The 15,153-nt window shown below is 39.7% G+C and overlaps 1 protein-coding gene across 1 annotated transcript in view; it reads right to left on the minus strand.

The window, feature by feature from the left end:
* Positions 1 to 1,446: 1,446 nt before the first annotated feature.
* Positions 1,447 to 15,153, minus strand: part of setbp1 (SET binding protein 1) — a 71,527-nt gene continuing 57,820 nt past the window's right edge. The window contains exon 4 of the mRNA XM_018759224.2: positions 1,447 to 5,378. Within this exon, the coding sequence (XP_018614740.2) occupies positions 4,840 to 5,378 (539 nt within the window). The 3' untranslated portion in view covers positions 1,447 to 4,839. The remainder of the gene's footprint in view (positions 5,379 to 15,153) is intronic.

Consider the following 15,153-nt stretch of genomic DNA (forward strand, 5'->3'; position numbering starts at 1 on the left):
AGGTGAGAAAATATTCAGTTGTGCAACAGTTGCATTGAGAGTCAAGATCCATTATTGTCTTAAGAATAATTTTAAGGCAAATCAGGTTATAGACAGTTGCCAGGAAATCATATGTATACTTGCATCACTTAGTAAAATTTCTTTCTGTGTTATATATAGCAAGAGCTATTTCTCGAAAATGGTTCCGATGAATTGTTTTCATCAAAGCCCAAAGTCCACCGCCCACACAAGGCACAGGTATCCGGGAAAGAACACATCATGACACACTTGTGCAGCTCTGTTGTTAGCTGAGATAGGGATAGGGCACGCAGGCAGCTCCCTCGGCAGCCATGGCAACAGAACTCTTTCTGAGGGGCAGCAGCCAATAGCAAAGCACTTCTCCACTTTTACCTCCCCAATTGGTGCCAAGGATGCAACCAAGCCAATTTATCAGAACTCTGGCACATTTTGGCCATAGCATTTTTGCTCAGGGTGTGTAGTGTGAATGAGAGTAGCTTTCACTTGCATCACTCTGAAAAACATACCACTTGAAATTTCTGGTGCTGGAAATGACTGAATTAGTTACAGAGAATGAATGCATTTTTAAAAAAAAAAAAACTAAAAAAAAAAAAAAAAAAAAAAAAAAACTATTAACTGAATGATACATGCATATACAGTAAATGTTTGTGTAATTGTGTTTATGACATCCTTAGACACAGAGCACAGCAGTATAATAAAAGTATTGATATGCATTTGAATCAGGATTCATCTGAATTAGAATAATCCTATGAGTAAACAATGTCTTTCATGTAAGACATTAGAATTCAATGACAAAATAAACAAAGACAAGCATCACATATTCTTAGCAACTTCCAATAAACTCATTTATTATTTTCACACAATGAATAACATGAACAAGATCAACTTTATTAAGTGCTCTATACTGCTAACCAGCAAATGGCAGCAAAAAGACGAGCTTTTCTTTAAGAAAAAAGGGAAATAAAACAAAAATAAAACAACAACTAGATCATGAACAAACATGACCAAAAGCATGCTGGCAAATACATATATATGTATATACATACATATGCATATATATACAAATGCATATATATGTATGTGTGCGCGCGTGTGTGTGTCTGTGTGTGTGAACATATTTATATAAATATTAGGTATATAAAGACATACACAAACAGCTGTATATGTGTGTATATTTATATATTTACTTATGCACAAACACACACATACATAACATATACATAAATACATATATATGTATACATATATATACATATATGTATTCATATATATTTCAAATACTTGCAGTTTTAATATTCATACAATGTACAAAATTGCTTCATGAATTAAAAATCCATTACAAAAAAATTATCAAACAATGTACAAGGTTCCTCCGAATTTATTTAAATTCAAATATCTTTCTGCTTGTCTAAAATATGCATACATACAATCAAGTAGAACATGCAAATAAAGGAAAAAATCCACTCTGTTAAAAAGAGGTTAAAAACAGCATGTATAACAAACTAAAAATTACCAACACAGTTTAGAGCTCAGTTTGTGCTCTTGAGAATGACATTACTCCATTTGAATTATTTTCTCAATACTTAATCTGCACTTTGTATGTTTTAAGAATGATATGGTTAAAAAAGTCCTATTATTATGCAATCTGTGTCTTTGTCTCTTAATATTTTCTTTCACGTTCACTGTTTAGTGTTTCACAGTTCAGTTAAATCTGTTTTGTTTTTCCTTTTTCCCAATTCATGGAAATGATGAGTTAAGAACTATTAACCTCTTTTGAATACAAGTCTGTAACATTAAATTTACCTCACTCTCTCTCGTTGAAATCTAAGAACCAGATGAAAAGAATACATTTCAGCTTTAAAAGGCACCGGTATATCGGCTGGTAAAGTAAAAACATCTGGTATTTTACACTTCAACACTAAAACAGCATGCTGAAGAGCAACTGCTTGTGAGCATGATAGTCCATCAACTCAAGATTGCCCGCATCAAGATCCCAAACAGTAATAAATACCAATAACGGGTTACTATTTGGAATTTGTATATTTTGGTAAAAGCTGCAAATTACGGTTCTGTTTCTTTATAAACTTGAAATGGCTCAGCATTAAATTGGGGATTACATGGACTTTTCCTGTTTTTTGGCAATGTCTTCCAATAGTATTTAAAAGGGGCTCTTGATTGTTTGAGCCAACAAGCCGTTTTTGAACCACAGACTGATGGGAATACGTGTTAGCCAACGCGAGTTGTTTTTCCTTGTCAAAGCAACGATACAAATTTGCCGGTCTCCGTGGCACTCAGCTCTGAACATTATTTCAGGCATGAAATCGATGCAAGGGCCTCGGCTTGACCCCCCAACCCACCCAAAAGCGACTGGCTGAACAAGCTGGACCACCTGCACATTAAACACAGTTTGCATCCATGCAGTCAGATCCAGTATACTTACACTATTTACAAAGGACTTTAAGCTGAACTTCAAATTAAGGCTACACTGCAGATGGACAGAATGTTCTGGTCATTTGCAGTCACAACAGTTGCAGTGATAGTCACTTTTTGCAGAAACACATTTTTATTAAGCTTATTACCTTCTTTATGACATAAAATAAGACCACTTAATTATTTCTGGGAAAAGGGTGGACCCCAAAAACACATACATACACACACACGGTTAGAAAAGGATCGACCAACGGAGAGATTCAACGAGTTTCGGGCCACTTGCCCGCCAGCTGGTTCACTGGTACCAACACGATGCATAGCAAAGAGGGAAGAGAGAAAAGGAACACCATGAAACACACGGCATCATCTAGAGAACGACCACAAAGAGGGCAATAGGGTGAGGGAGGGACTTGGGCTCTCTTCCGCTGCATGGGGGTAGGAGTGCACACCCACCCTCCCGCTCCACCCCCATTCACGACACGCTCACAAATGGGAGAGGCTTGCTCAAATTACCTCCGCAGGATGTGGAGCTCTGAGGATGAACGCATGCTGCTGGACTGCAGCCAACTGATGGCAGGGCTGGAGTGGAGGGGGTTTGTATGTTGCAGCATTGACTCCTGCATCAACTTGAATGTACGCTTAGAATTTTGTGACGCTAGAACACAATTTTTGTAAAAATTACAGGATGTTATCTGGTTTGTGGTTCCAGTTTTTTCCCCCCCAAGAACATTCCAAAAGAAATGTTATGTACTGGGAAACAAACATAAGGCACGCAAGTAATAACTGTGGGGCACTCCACGTATGGAGTAACACTTCAACCGGCTTTTCCCAAATTAACTTATATGCGCACTGATTGTAACTCTTAGTCCATGGCTTCCATCAAAACCACTGAAATGTTTACTTATATAAGTCTCTCAATGCTGAGAACAAAAATACTGAAATGGCAGAGAAAAGTGTCAGGGATATAGTATCATGTAATGAGCTGACAACATTAGTTCTTGTCTAAAAACACTGTACAAAGAGTTCATTTTCCTGGCGATTTACTTTTCCTGTTATTGCCATTTATCCCCCTTTGAAACTAAGAGCCATTTGTCAAGAACAAAGGAGAATCGTCATTGAAAATGTGGTTGCTATACTTTAATTCTTGATTTTAAAGAGCATTTTGAATAAATAAATAGCCAACCTTCTGGTAATGAATGACAAACACCTTTCTAATATGATAAAAGGACAGAGTGAGCATCACACAGATAATCAATGCAGTGGTGAGTCTAGCAACTTGAAGTGATTTATTTTTTTTTTTTTGCAAAGAGCTTATTTCAAATCAAAGCTCTGTTCTCATTGCCATTTTGATACTGGTGGCATCCCATTTGAAATATATCCAGCTTTTGGCTCTGCATATATTCACTTGCTACATAAATCGAGACTACAGGTACATGTGTAAATTGGGTTGCAGGGCTGACCTGTAGTATTTGGCACCTCAGATGTGTCTCATATATAAATGTTTGGTTGTCCCAGTTATTCAAAGTGATGAACACTCTAAAATGTGGGGGAAAACTATGGGCTATAGATATCTGCTGCTCATCAAAATGTACCATTTAAGCTGCTGACAAACAGTAAGGCTTAATTAAGTCTATAAGTGCTTAGATTAACAAACAGAAAGTGAAAGAGGACTTTTGGGCAACAGTGATTCAACTTTGATCAGATGATATTTTGAACTTTTTTCAACAAGCCAAACTGGTCTGGAATCACACATTTCTTTCTATTTTGGTTAAAAATACCCAAATTTAATTTTCTAGGGTAAAACTTTTCAACTGTTTCTTATAAACCACTAAGTCAAAAATACTTTCTGAAACATGTCGTACAGAGAAAAAGGCATGTACTGTAATACTTATGTACAGACAGACCTTTGGTGCAAAGCTGGAGAGATCCAAAAGGTCTTATTTCCAAAGTATTGCCATCTGCCCATGCTCAGAGCATTCCTGAACGGGGGGCGGGGACGGGTGGAGGGGTGGATTATTGTAATAAAATACCATCGGTTAACACACTTGACCTACTGTACAGGTGCTTTCACAAAGTTGGATTTCAAGGCAAGGTAACCAGCATTGCACAGTATCAGCAAATCAATCATTATCTACAGCTGCTGGTATAGGTGCGGCTGAGCCATTTAACGATGACTGGAGAGAACCGCCAAGAGTACGATAGAGCTTTGCTGGACACTGGCTCACACAGTCAGACGCCGGGGAAGCGAGCTATGTCTGGAGTGCAAGATTTTTTTGCTCCTAAACTTAATATTAAATGCCAGCCCCAACGACAATGACCCCTATTATCTGTCCATATTGTCCAAGAGTGCCAAGGCGCAGGGTGAGGTTCTGGCGGCTGCAGCACACAGTTTTAGTAAATAGCTTGCAGGAGGCCAGAATTGCCTGCGCTCCTCTCTGTTGCGGTAGCCTCGTCCTCTTTTGACCCCCTGCACCTTCGTGGACGCTTGGCTTGGTTCTCTTCTTGGGCCTTCTGCCACCGTTTGGCCCCCCTGGCCAGCTGGGGTGGTGACTGTGCCATATGCACCACCGATTCAATGGTGTCCAAGATGGAGTCATGGTTGGAGAACTCCAGGGGCTCTGGAAGTAGGTTGGTCCTCACACTCTTCTTCCCAGGAAGGTCCACACACTTCTCTAGCACAGGCATCTGTCCGGCTGGTTCAGGGTCCAGCAGAACGGGCTGCTTCCTGGGCCTTCCTCGCCGTTTCTTCACAATGTTGTTGCCGGTCTTAGCCTGCCGTTGAAGCCTCTTGACTTTGAGGATTTTGTTGACATGGTCCAGGTTCTTCTTCGTGGAGAGGATCTTGGAGAAGGAACACATGTTCCTCACTTCACACTGCACCTCCTCCACCTCCTTCTGCTTTAACCTTCGTTTCAGTGGAGAACCGTGTTCTGAACAGAAGAAGACAGGAAATATAAATGAAAATGCTGAAAACATCAGAACAACCAGAACTCCTCCTTCACATATTTGTCAAGTCTGCCTTAAATTACAATCAAAATCAAGTGTCGGTGAAATGGAATGATATGTTGAGGCAAAAATGCAATTATTGCTCACTGAAAACAAATTGTAATTACTGCATCAGTTGTCTCAGAAAATTGTCAGTTTTTTTTTTTTTTTTTTTTTTTTTAAAAGAAAAAACCCTGATACTAGCCAGTCTTGAAGAATGAAACACAAAGGAGTTTTCTGTAATGACAGGAAATCCACAGAAATGTCTCCTTGGGATGTGAACTGGGTTGCAACAGCAGACAGTTTCCTTGCATCTGGGGCACTGGCTAACAACTGGAGATGTTTGAGACGAAAGTGAGAGCTGTGTATGACAGGCTCATTTTCAACAAGAAAAAACTAGCAGTGTTTGGCTAAAGGAAGGACATTTGGAAAATGACATGTACATTGGATGGGATTCTAATGCCCCTGTTTACACAGAGCTACAGAAACCCTGTCAGTAGACAGAGGCCTATGGAATGCTAAAGGTTTAGGGATGAGTGACAATCCGCCGCCCCACACACTTGGGTATTCACTGATCCATGAAGACTGGCTACACGCCTTGAGACATTCAGAGAGGACACAGGAGCATGCCAAAAGTTCTGGCAATACATGAACAAATTCATGGTTTGCATAAGTCAGGCATTTTTTGTCCTTCATCTTCTCATCTCTTGGTGACTAATGGTCTATGGTCTTTTATTCTACAGTAAAACCTATATGTACAAGATAGGTGAATGAACATTTTTAAAGAGGAGCTTAGTGCAACCAGACAATGTTGGCCTTTCCACACATCTGGACAACCACTGATTAATAGGGAATGGTGGGAACATCTGTTTGGGCTGTACCTGTCTGAAAGTCTTCAGTGTTCACCCCCACCTCTTGTATATAGATGCCTGGAAATTCAAGCTATAAACTATGAGTCCAGTGATACAACACTGATTAATTTACAGGCTTTGCTCTTTGCTTCTGAGCCCTTTGGACGACCGCCCAGACTCAAGGAGAGACGGAGCTTCTACTGGACTGAAGTGAAATAAGCACAGACGTTGTAAAACTGCCCAGCTGCAGACTCCTCCTCTGAGGCTTAATCTCAGGCTCACCTACCCTCTGAAATTAACCCTCTTCCTCTTTCTTTGCCCTTCTCTTCTTCCATTTCTCTTTCTTTTCCTGCAGTCTTTCCCACAGTCCCTCATCCTCTCTGCCTCTTTCTCTCACTCTCTCTCCATCTTTCTTTCCTTCTCTCTCCCTCACACTCCCTCAGTCTAACTCCCCCCTTCATCTTGGCATGGTACTCCATCTGGCCTGCTATCCCAGAGCGCAAACAAAACCAGAATTATGAAGTCTTTAATAAGCCATGGTAGAAAAAAGGCATGAGACAAAATGAGGAACAGATCGCAGGACTCAAGATTGCATGTTAAAAGAGAAAAAAATAAAACCCAGACCAACTAACCATAATGTACTATCCAAAAGGTTTATATTCTGTCTGAGAACAAAAAACAAGATCTGCCTTTTATCACATCACTGTTCTTTCCTTAAGATCTCTTTAATGGGATGCAGTGCTGCACCTCACAGCAACTGACCGCAAGCAACTGACAATGTCAAAGCATCCTGTCTACAGAAACAGCAACAGAACTTTGTCTGCAGCTGTAGGAATGGGGCCCAGTGAACTCAATGAAAGTGCAATGGGAATTAGGTAAAACATTCAGCATGAACTGGTGCTGGGAATCACATATGGTTGACATCATATACTCATCACAGAATAAAAATGACCCATAACACCACCTTATTAATCATCATTCTTTATAGTTGTTCTTTTAGGTACTTGGGTACATTAAAGAGAAAGAGAAGGGAAGGAAAATATTTGAATTAAGATGAAAAATTAATATTTTGGATTTACAGTAAGGTAAATATCAAATCATCTGTCTGGCAAGTAGATGCTAGCATTCCAAAAACTCATGTATCCTATAATTTTAAACCTCCTCATGTTTGACAATTTAAAATTTACTGAAGCACATTTTATTCTTGATCAGTAAAACTAAGTAAGGTAGGAAGTAGTGTAATACTTAAAGTGAAAACCTGAAGAGCCAGGAGAACTCTGCTGTAACTCTGCTCACTATGGCACTAATAAGAATACAGAAATACGCGCACGCACACACACACACACACATTTTCTGAACCACTTGTCCCATACGGGGTCGCGGGGAACCAGAGCCTACCTGGCAACACAGGGCGTAAGGCCGGAGGGGGAGGGAATACAGAAATAAAAAAGGTCTAAAAACAACAGAAAAAAAACACAGTGTCTGAATAACACCAGATAAGACTACACAGAAAAAGAATATTTTTCTCCAATGCAAGTTCACAGCTGGACAACAAGACCTAATTTATGTTACACATAAATAGCAGATGTTAAACTGAAGCGAAATAAATACTGTTTAAGGAAAAAATCCTTTTCTGAAATAGAAATATTAGCCTGCCATCTAAGAGTTTCAACTTAATAAAGGTATTTTTATAATTATGTAGAAAATGAAAAAAAGACTGAAGGGGGAAAAAAAAAAAAAAATCAGAAGTCACTGAAAAACACACACACACACACACACACACACACACACACACACACACACACTTTCTGAACCCCTTGTCCCATACGGGGTCACGGGAGAACCGGAGCCTAACCCGGCAACACAGGGCGTAAGGCCGGAGGGGGAGGGGACACACCCAGGACGGGACGCCAGTCCACCGCAAGGCACCCCAAGCGGGACTCGAACCCCAGACCCACCGGAGAGCAGGACCCGGTCCAACCCACTGCGCCACCGCGCCCCCCATCACTGAAAAACATTTTATCACTAATTGTGAAGCATTTACTTCTAGCAAAATGAACAGCATTTTAAGGAAAAGGTGGACAGATGTGCCAACCAACCTCATGTTCATAGACCTTCAGGAAATCAACTCGTTAAGAAAATTTCATGAATAGCATTTCAGTGAAGGAGCCAATGGAGCAGGGACCCTGTTCTCAACAGCTACTCTTAAAATATTTTAACATAGTTAAAATAACTATATTAACTCAATGCTGTGTGCAAACCTGTGTAGCAAGAAAAGCTGGCATAATATTTCAGTAAAAATATTAAATTTATGGAATGGAAGGCACTCCACAAGAGGGTTTTTTTTAGCATCTTTGCTGAAAAGTTTTATGAGATAGAAGAATAATCCAAAGCAATACTGAAATTGTGGAACTACAAAGAAGATAAAAAAAAAAAAAAAAAAGACAGTTTTTTTTCCCCCCTCAACAATCTACATTTTATGTATGACCGCACTGATTTCTCATTTGTACTGCTTTGGATTTACATGATCGATTGCAAAATGGGCAGGATTTTCAGACAAGACTGAACACAGTGTTTTAGCTATAATACATTTAAGAATGGGTAAATGAATTAATTATGAAGAAAGAAAAAAAATCTTTTCATCTTAAAAACTGGACAGAACCCAAAGAGGTGAAGTATGAAAGAATGTCACAATGAGCAACAGATGGAATGGTTTTAATGCAACCTAAAGGCAACAGTACAGCTGTAAACAGTGGAACAGAATGTGGATTTTAAAACTGACTAGACAAGCAGCCAGAGGAAGCAGGACAAGAAGGGGAAAAAGCCTCGGTAGACTACATTGAGACAAGCAGCAGAATCCAGCTGATAAGGACAAAAAGAAATCTGCATCTTGACATAGGTCTGACTGCAGGTACCAAAATACCACAGGACAGGAACCTATTGGGCACACTTCATATTGATTTGCTATGTTCTCCCATTGGTATTGTGTTGACTGCAATGAAGAAATGGTGCCCCTAAACGTGATTGCGCCACATTTTAAAAGTACTATCAGTTATGGTACTCTACTGCATTCAGGTGAAGAGACAACCCTTTTAGACAGATCTCAATGTCATCGCTCTTGTGAAGAGGCACTGATTAAAGCAGGGAATATGGTAAATCCCTCCCTTTTCCATCAAGACATTACCCCAGTGGGCTTCCATAGCACAAGGCTTTCACCCTAGATTCCATGAACAGAAATAATCTGAAACATGCAACTCGAGTGCATCTGGGTTATTGATGGACCATGCAATTGTTTTTAGCCTTACTATGGCCAGAAGGACTTACGGAAAAGTGCCAGAGTATATTTGGGCTGCTGTGACATTTCCAAGCTATATACACAGGCCACGTACAGGAAATTTTTTTAAAAATCTCAAAGCTTGAGTCTGCCCCAGGCCCTTGGTTGGAATGCTGGATTGACAGACATGTCTTCCCCAGGACTAACATGTCCCATCCCCAGCACACAAGTCAAAATGGCATTATGCCACCCAGAAGCCAATGCACACAAATCAAGAAGTGCACAGCCAAAAAAAAAAGGATGCAGGCAAACCGTCTTAGTCAAATAGTCTTTTCAGAAAACAGCTTGTCATCAGCATATGAAGTCTGATTTAGGAAAGTATACAACAGAGAAGGGCGGGAGGGTGACTGAATCTATTCACAAAAAAAGAAATTCAAGAGAGCCCTGCAATAAGTTGGGCTTGTCAGCAAACACTCTGCATCCCTGGGCTTGCTGGGATCCTTTGGTAAACTTCCCTTGAGGCAACAAATCATGGAAAAGTGACCCACACTTTCAAAGGATTTGTTATAAGCCATTCATCCCACTCAAATCTCTACCTCCATGCACTGTATTCATCAAGGACACCGATTTACAGATTCCTACAGCGTTCAATTTACAACTAGGCCTGCAAAGATGTACAGGTCTGAGGGGGTCAAGACAATCTGATCCTAAATTCTCGATTTAAGGCTCTCTGGCCATTTATGGACCCGTGAAGGATAAAAAACAGGCATAGATGTATGGTCACAAGTGGTGCTATCACTGAGGAACAATGCATATTCTGCACTTATTCATGTTTAGTATAAGGTTATTTACAGAACCTGTAGGTAAAGCTTCACCTTCACATGTCAGCACTCACATGATCCTTCCCAAACTGGGTGGTCAGTAAGGGCATGTGTTTGTACCCTAAACAGAAGTTGTACAGCCTCTGGGCACAGAGCCTTTCTGGAAAAAGCTTTTTTTTTTTTATCCTGGACCACAGGATAGTGCCTTACCCATTTCCTCCTGGGGCAAGCAAAAAATAAGTCAGATGTATATGACCGTGAACACCAACTTAAAAATATGAGGTTTGTGGCGTTTCACAGTAGGGATAGCAGTACCCGGGCCATACACTGGAAACATAACTGGAGGCAACAGTTAGTATGGGGTTAAAGTAATCAATTTGCAACTGAAGACCAATGTTCTTTCATAAAGCAATGTGTCACATTTCGCAAGTTCTCATTGTTAGATACTTTAAAAAAATGTTTAAATAGCAAAGCTGCAGAAATAACACTTATCTAAAGAATCCAATTAAGGACATATACGTACAACAGGTAGCAGGAGGTACCAAAGTGGTTAAAGTGCTAGGTTTGAATCCTCACTCTTGTGTTACTACTCAATCACAGTATTTAGCTTGAATTACTACAGTAAAAACTTTCCAGCTGTACAAATGGGTAAATAACTTATGCAGCTTAGTATACAAACAGCTAAAGGAATAAACAAAAACAATATTGACTTCAGTTGATGTAAGCAACAGATTTGTACAACAAGAACAGACTTACTGACTATGACTGCAAAAGCTCAGGCGGACATGTTACTGAAATTGAGTGTCTTAGCAATTACAGGCAAGCATTAAAGATTTAAAAAAAAATCCTAGACTCTAGTTCTGTTCAGATGCGACTCTGTTACCTCAGTGCAAACTGGTTATAAAATGTGTCTTTTGGGAGTTATCCATGTCTGTGTATGAGACCTGAAATACATGATTCTCAGAAGATCCTCTTGACTAAGCATCTTATTTGAACATCAGAGGTCCATTATATGTGGGGGGGAACAGAAGTCAACATTGCAGGTAAAACACCAACACAAATGACCTTGTGAAAAATCGTAACCTTTACTTCTGATACTGCTTTAATGCAGGTATCTCCTTAATTTTCCTCCAGCCTGACAAATGGCTGCATTGCTCTTGCAGTTGGAACACTTCCCTGGATTTCACTGTGTTCAATCTGGCACTTAAGGGGTTTTAAGATTGAGCAAAAGTGTTTCCACAGGGTGCAGTAACACATGTTCATGCAAAAGCGGGTTCATTAACATGAATACCAATTGATTTATTTAATTTAAAACCACTTATTCAAGACAAATAGCTAAAAGGAAGAAGTAATTCTCATACAGCTGGCAAATGAGTTGACTTTCATTACATACATCGAAAAATCACTTCAGGCAGTACATAATGTAAATCTGCTTATCAAACGTGTCTGTTTAAAGTCCATATGTGCACGTGTTTTTTTTTTTTCTTTCCCTACAACTGAAAAATGTGTTTACATGAAATTGTGACTCCGCATTGCCCTGACTGTATGACAGAATGTGTATGCTATGCCTTGCACCTTATCTCCTTTGTATAGCCTCAAGTTCCTAACAAGGTCGACTGGATAAGGTACTATTGATTCTTATCTGTGCAGAAAAACAGAAGCAGTTTTTCCACATAAGAATCAGGTTAATAAAAATATAAAAATATTTTTCCTAGTCTGACGCTCACTGTTGATGTCACATTGTACAGCTTTAAATCTGAAAAAACATTAAGTTAAGACTTATTCTTGATTAAGGTCCATCAGCTCTTTCTTTCACCTCCAGCCATGCTTTGTGGATGGTTTCCTTTGCAAAATCTATGATGTGGGAATGATGGTTATTGACTATGCTTGGGAAAGGTGCATGTTAACCACAGGAGCCAGCAATTCCAATTTGATGGAATATCAAGATAGTCATCCATACCTGTGACTTATCACTTTGAATCCATTTTTCCACATACTCTTTCTGTCAGTGCTTTATATTATGTTGAACCCTCTAAATGATGATGAATACTGACAAACTTGGAAGAAAAAAAACTATAAAGACCATGTGTCACAGGCAACTCAACTGACCAGACTAAAACAACCAATATGCTTCTTCAAACAAATCCATTTCACATGTGCTTGTCAGCATGTTGCTTCTTAAATTCACTCCTCGCTGGCTAACTTCCATTTCATACCCCCAGTCAAAGTGCTCCAAGAGGAGGACACTACTAATGATGGGAAGATCAGCGCATGTAACTACAGGTTGCAGGTGCCAACAAGGTCACCAGGAGGCACTCCTGCAGCGGGCACCAGAAATAACCTTACTGAGTTAAGCTTGGGGGGGGGGGGGGGGGGGGCGCGATGGTGCAATGGGCTTGGCCAAGGCCTCCTCTCTGGTGGGTCTGGGGTTTGAGTCCTGCTTGGGGTGCTTTGCGATGGACTGGCGTCCTGTCCTGGGTGTGTCCCCTCCCCCTCCAGCTTTGCGCCCTGTGTTGCTGGGTTAGGCTCCGGCACACCGCCACCCCACTTGGGACAAGCAGTTTCAGTCAGTGTGTGTGTGTGTGTGTGTGTGTTAAGCCTATGATTTTCCACTTCTGTTGCAACTCCCAGTCATGACTGCTGGTTCACACAGAGTTCAGACTCAAACGTCTCAGCCATGGGACACACTGCAAGAATGTCTTTACTGGGTGGGCCACTTGGAAGCCACTGAAAAAACAATATTAATTACACTTAACTGTGTATTCCCATATCACCTGAAACCAACTGGGTTCCATTAAATGATGTATTAAAAATGGCTTAATGACTGCAGTCATACTAAGACATTTCATGGCATTTTCAGTATTTCTTAATGTACTTAATGTAAAGGGGGAAAAAAAAAAAAGATAATCGTAAATCCAGTAAAAACAATAGTGAAGATTTTGCCTTCATCCTCTTAGCTTCCCAGTGTCTGTTGCATCTTATCAACAGCTTACCCTGTTTCAAGAGACATTTAAATCTTGCTTTTTTTTCCACCAGGACCATTTTATTGAGGCTTTTGGATTAAGAATCACATTTGCTGCTTCCAACACAATGCCACTTAGCAGATTTAAGAGCCATAAAATTTTTTCTTCTTCTCTACCGTGACACAGCGGAAAACACAGTGTCTGACTCTGTATATCATCATGAGCCTGTTTAACAACGCATCTCTGCCCTGATATGTCAGTCGGCTGACAAAACCATGCATCTGTAAGAGTGATTGCTAAAACCTGCTGCACTGACGCATGTACAGTAACTGTAAATCCAAGCATTGTGGTCTCTCTTCCTCAGCGCTTGAAAAGGGAACAGCAAGAAGACTTACTACTGCTACAATATTTGTATATATAGATACACACACAAAAAGTGTGTGATTGCCTTGTGCAATTATGCTTAATACACTATAAACTAGCAAGCACATCACACACAGTACATTTCTATAATGAAAAAAATGTGATCACTGTTGCTATACTCACTCTACAAACTCATGTCTGCTGCCGTAAAGTCAAAAAAAGAAGCTTGTATAATTGTTATAAGCAGTAACAAGCAAAAAACTCTTAAGTTAACAGTGACTACGTGTGTAAATATGTACCTCACAAGCCCCTTTCTAACAACTGCATGAAACCAGAAGTAGGCTAATCCCAAGCAGGATTTACAGACCTTTTATTGGAAAACTTATATTGTCATATAAGACATTAATACCCATTATAAATCAATATTTGGCTTAGCATCATGCATTAACTTCCTTGACCCATATTTACTAATGTCATGTAAATATAGGATTAAGATATGAACACAATGCACAATACAAATTTATTAAAAAAAACACCTGAAATATGCCTTAAATATCATTCATGTTAACATCATATCCAGTCTGTTCAAAATATTTTAAAAGTATACCATCAACAGTATTTTTCTTGTAAATTACCTGCCAGCACAAACAAGACATAGATAATATCCTGCAATAGGCCTTTTCTGCCTGGCAAAATGCCCATGAATTCACAAAAAAAAAAAAAGTTTCTTTGCACTCTGGGTCTGAACTCAAGTACAGCAGCTTAGAAGTGTTGTTTTAAACATGTTCAGTATCATTTCTGTTAGAATGTCGTAACTCCCTCAAAAAATTTTTTAGTTTTGAACAAAGCAGAACATTCTTTAATAAGGCATTTAGTGGGGAATCATGCTCCTGTGGTATAAAAACTGATGTTTGGGATATTTATGAGACCATGCTTTGAATGAAATGAACACATTATAAAGCTGTTCCTTTGTATTTGCAATAGCCTGATATTATGAAGAAAACAAACATATTATAAAAATCCGTCTTTCTGTTCAAACTAACATTGACTGAAAACCTACATGTCTTCATACGGACACACTAGCCTTTGATATTACATTCTGCATATGACAAGTTTTTTCTGTGTATTTTAATAGCGACAAGCCTGGTCTGTCAAGTGTGGCAGTAAGTCATGGAGGTGGATTGCAGCGAGGGTTAAGCAGATTGCGATCCAGCCCCCATTCCCCGCCCCTCCTTCCCTCTGCCTTTCCTCCCGGGATTGAGAATGTAATCTAACTGAGCCCAGGGCTTCCAATTCCCCTTCAGTGGAGTTGGCTGGATTCATTAAACTTCTGGCTGCTGTCCAGCTCTTTTAACACAAGGAGAGGGCTTTTTTTATTGCATGTCTGTAGAAAATAAATCAAAATGTGTGAATAATATATCTCTGAAAGGATCACTGGCAGGAAAAGA

The sequence above is a fragment of the Scleropages formosus genome, chromosome 17 (assembly GCF_900964775.1).
Source record: "Scleropages formosus chromosome 17, fSclFor1.1, whole genome shotgun sequence".
Lineage (NCBI taxonomy): Eukaryota > Metazoa > Chordata > Actinopteri > Osteoglossiformes > Osteoglossidae > Scleropages > Scleropages formosus.